At 46.1% G+C, this 3890-nt stretch overlaps 1 protein-coding gene across 1 annotated transcript; it reads right to left on the bottom strand.

Moving 5' to 3' along the window:
- Positions 1-2084: 2084 nt before the first annotated feature.
- Positions 2085-3050, bottom strand: LOC143274629 (FMRFamide peptide receptor frpr-18-like). Its single transcript, XM_076578499.1, has one exon. The coding sequence runs from the start codon at positions 3048-3050 to the stop codon at positions 2085-2087; it is 966 nt and encodes a 321-aa protein (XP_076434614.1).
- Between the last annotated feature and the right edge of the window lie 840 nt (positions 3051-3890).

The raw sequence follows: 3890 nt of genomic DNA, 5'->3' as shown, positions 1-3890 counted from the left end.
AACCCCAGAACATATTTTCCAGCACTGCCCCACTTATGAGGATCTACGACGCCAGACCTGGCCCGAGGGGTGGAGCTACAGGCACAGCTGTGGGATGACGGGACTGACCTGGAGAAAACCGTGCGTGGGCTTCGTCAGGGCGACGAAGTTTCAAGTCTGACGCGTACCAACAATATCGAACTGTTGCTGAAGAAGAAGAAGATGGTCTTGTTCCGTTTCCAGCATATTGCTTTCAGTTCTACAAACACTATATATAAATGTTTCCCCAGATGCGAGACACAATCTTCAAATCACCAAAAGAAAAGTCTCAACAGTTCTAAAGCTCGCAACAGCAAGAAACTATGGCAAACAGCGAAGAAAGTTGTTTTATTTTAGTTTTGAACGCCTGGAATAGATTTTCGCCACATCCACCCTGCCCCCCACGTCCTGCTGTCATGTCGATCCTGGCAAGGTGCCAGCAACACAGAGCCGCAGTCACCATGACAACAGAGCCTTAACAACGGGACTCATCACGTCAAAAGAGCCTTTACAGCGGCACTCATCACGTCAACAGAGCCTTTCCAGCGGCACTCATCACGTCAGCAGAGCCTTTCCAGCGGCACTTACCACGTCAGCAGAGCCTTTCCAACAGCACTCATCACATCAACAGAGCCTTTCCAACGGCACTCATCTCGTCAACAGGGACTCATTACGTCAAAAGAGCCTTTCCAACAGGACTCACGTCAACAGAGCCTTTCCAATGGCACTTATCACGTCAACAGAGCCTTTCCAACGGGATTCATCACGTCAACAGAGCCTTTCTAACGGCACTCATCTCGTCAACAGGGACTCATCACGTCAACAGAGCCTTTCCAACAGGATTCAACACGTCCACAGAGCCTTTCTAACGGGATTCATCACGTCCACATAGCCTTTCCAACGGTCCTCAGCACGTCAACAAACATTTCTAACGGGACTCATCACAGTCAGCAGAGCCTTTCCAACAGGACTCATCACATTCACAGAGCCTTTCCAACAGGACTCATCACGTTCACAGAGCCTTTCCAACGGGACTCATCACGTCAACAGAGCCTTTCCAATAGGACTCAGCACATCAACAAAGCCTGTCTTCACGCACCAGTCATTCAGCCAGGGTTCACCATTGGTGACTGTGTCGGTCTGGCTTTATGACAAAGCGATTATTGTCGTCATTAAGGATGGGGGGAGAGGGGGAGGGGTGTGACCAGGAGGTGTGGGGGGCCTCACAACGACCTCACATCGACAGTGTCATGTGGACTGCCGGCACTGGGCCTGCGGCATACAAACCTGGGTATGGCTGTGTACGTGGAACTGAAGGATGAGCGGTGTGAGAACAAAGCCACTGAAAAGTTGTGGATGATGGGACAGCAAGATAAATAAATGAATACGTAGATTCACAAATGTAAATTTTTGCTCCTATATTTTTCTGCTAAAATTTATCTTAAGCCAAAGCCAGACAACAGTATAACAATAGACACAGACTTAAAGACATTAACAGCTATTGTCTCTCTGAACCGTGTATCTGATTTAGTGAAATTAGCTGGTCAAAATGTAAAATGGTTGACGATTGGTGGATTGGCTTGTTGGCTGTACATGTTGTGCATTAATTAAGAATGCCTAAAATGAAGAGTGTGTCAGAGTTTGAATTTCCGGGTCATTGGCTAACTGACCACTCAACAACCAGCATGCCATTCTGTAGCATCTCATGACAAGTTGGTTCGTTGATTGGCTGGGTGGTTAGCTGACTGGGAGACACATGGTGACTTGGTATGTGAATGAATGTGAATTCACTTTGGTTAGGTAGTTCACTGAGGGTAAGTTAGTATGTGAATGAATGTGAGTACCCTTTTGGAATGGCGGTTCATTGAAGGTAATTTAGTATGCGAATGAAGGTGAATTCACTTTTGGAAAGGCGGTTCATATATATATATATAGTACCCAGTCACAAAACATATATGTGGCATTTCATTCATGTGAATAGTCATAATTTCAACAAAACATGTATTTTCAGAATAGAGATTATGGGGTAGGCAGTTCAAAAGAACTGACTAATACTTATCTTGTGATCATTTTCGACAGAAAATCTTCACAAACTCCTTCCTGAACTTTTCACCCGTTAAACAGTAAATGTAGAAGTTAACCGCGCTGTTGCAGTACATCAACATGTGCGTGACTGCCCTCACAAAGAACACCTTGACACGCTCAGCCACAGAGACAGCTACAGAGGGGTCAAACACAAACACAGCAATGTAATCCACTGCGGCTGGCAAGGTCAACACAACGTAGGCCACAGACACCAGGATCACAGTCCACGTCACAGAGTTGGCTGCTTTCTCTCGAGCCACTACAGAGCCTCTCTCTGCACATTTCTGACGAATTTCTTGAACTGTGGCCCTGAGTTTCCACACCAGCACACAGTTGGCGAAGATGATGCAGGTAAAAGGAAGAAGAGAGTATAACACCAGGTCCACGTACGTGAAGATGGTATCGACGAACATAAGGTAGCTTCCTAGCAGAACAATGCAGCGGTAGTCACTGGTGCCGTTAACATAACGCAGGTTATACCCGTACAGGTAGTGAGAGTAAACACAGGCATGGAAGACCATTGTTCCCAAAACCGCACTGGCCACCGTCCGCCGTGTGCACAGAGAACTGACGCGGTGTGGCCACACGACACAGACAGCTCTGTGAAATGTCAGACTGACCAGAAACCAGCCACCGATTGTTGTGGATGCTGTCTTTATCCAGTTGTAAATCTTGCAAACAGCATTGTTTTGGTGTTTAATGTAGAACCCGAAAGTGATTCCAGCCCACTCATCCAGAAGAAATACATCAAGAATGACCAAATCAAGAAATGCCAAGGCGGTGAAATAGATATTGATCACTGCCTCGTCAGACTTGTGTCTCTTCATTATAATGATGGTCATGACATTGCCGAAGTTGCCGAGGAGGAGGACGAGAGGAGCACCGAAGGTCCAAACGTACCTGCTGGTTTTGTACAGTGGGTGTGAGTACACCGGTGCTTCTTCCATGTCTGCTGAGCTTCCTCCTGTGGAGAAGGAAGTATTCCAGACATGTGGAGGCAGCATCGCTCTGGGCAGTGCTGTACACCGAGCAAGCCGGTGGGGGCGGGGTGGGGGTGGTGGCTACCTCACGTCTTTCAGGCCCACTGCCGATCTGACCTTCAGCCAAACTGCTGAAAAAAAAAAAAACACTTTGAAGTTGACATATTATACATGACAATCATAAAACGTTTAGATAGTTTTGTTGTTGTTGTTGTTCTCACACGAAAGTAATGGAATGTAAGGAAAAGTGGATAAATGAAAAAAGAAGAAGAAAGAAACGGAAAGGGAACATCAAAAGTCGAAGTGTTAGAAAGCCGCTGGAAGTGAGTTTACTCCCGGGTACATTCGACTTCCGAGGCAAAGACATGAAAAACAAAATGACAGTAAAAAAAAAAATAAAAAAATAAAAAAATAAAAAAGATTAATTAGTTAATCGACTTGACTTCCGCTGACCGTCACGCGGGTGTGTTGTGGCCTGTCAACATTGAGTGTTTTATGTTAGCTTTCTGCAGTGTTGTAGCCTCACTCAAGCAGTATGGATTCATAGTGCATCTCTGTAGCTGATGGTGTGCAGTTGTTTCTGTGTCAGTTGATCCAGCCATTGACCTCTGTGCCTAGAGGTGACTGTGGTGCTGGCCGCGTGCTGTGCACGGCATACCGAGCGGCAGGACAGCGCGAGGCGACAGGTGCTGCCTGGGTATATGGATTCAATATGAATATGAAAGAATGTGCACCTCGGGGAAACTACATATTTTGAACAAGAAATTCTGAAACAGAAGAAAGTAACGTGAAACACAATACTTCGCA

The sequence above is a fragment of the Babylonia areolata genome, chromosome 29 (assembly GCF_041734735.1).
Source record: "Babylonia areolata isolate BAREFJ2019XMU chromosome 29, ASM4173473v1, whole genome shotgun sequence".
Classification (NCBI taxonomy): domain Eukaryota; kingdom Metazoa; phylum Mollusca; class Gastropoda; order Neogastropoda; family Buccinidae; genus Babylonia; species Babylonia areolata.
Note: the sequence above shows the minus strand (reverse complement) of the source record. Positions and strands in the feature narration are given on the sequence as shown.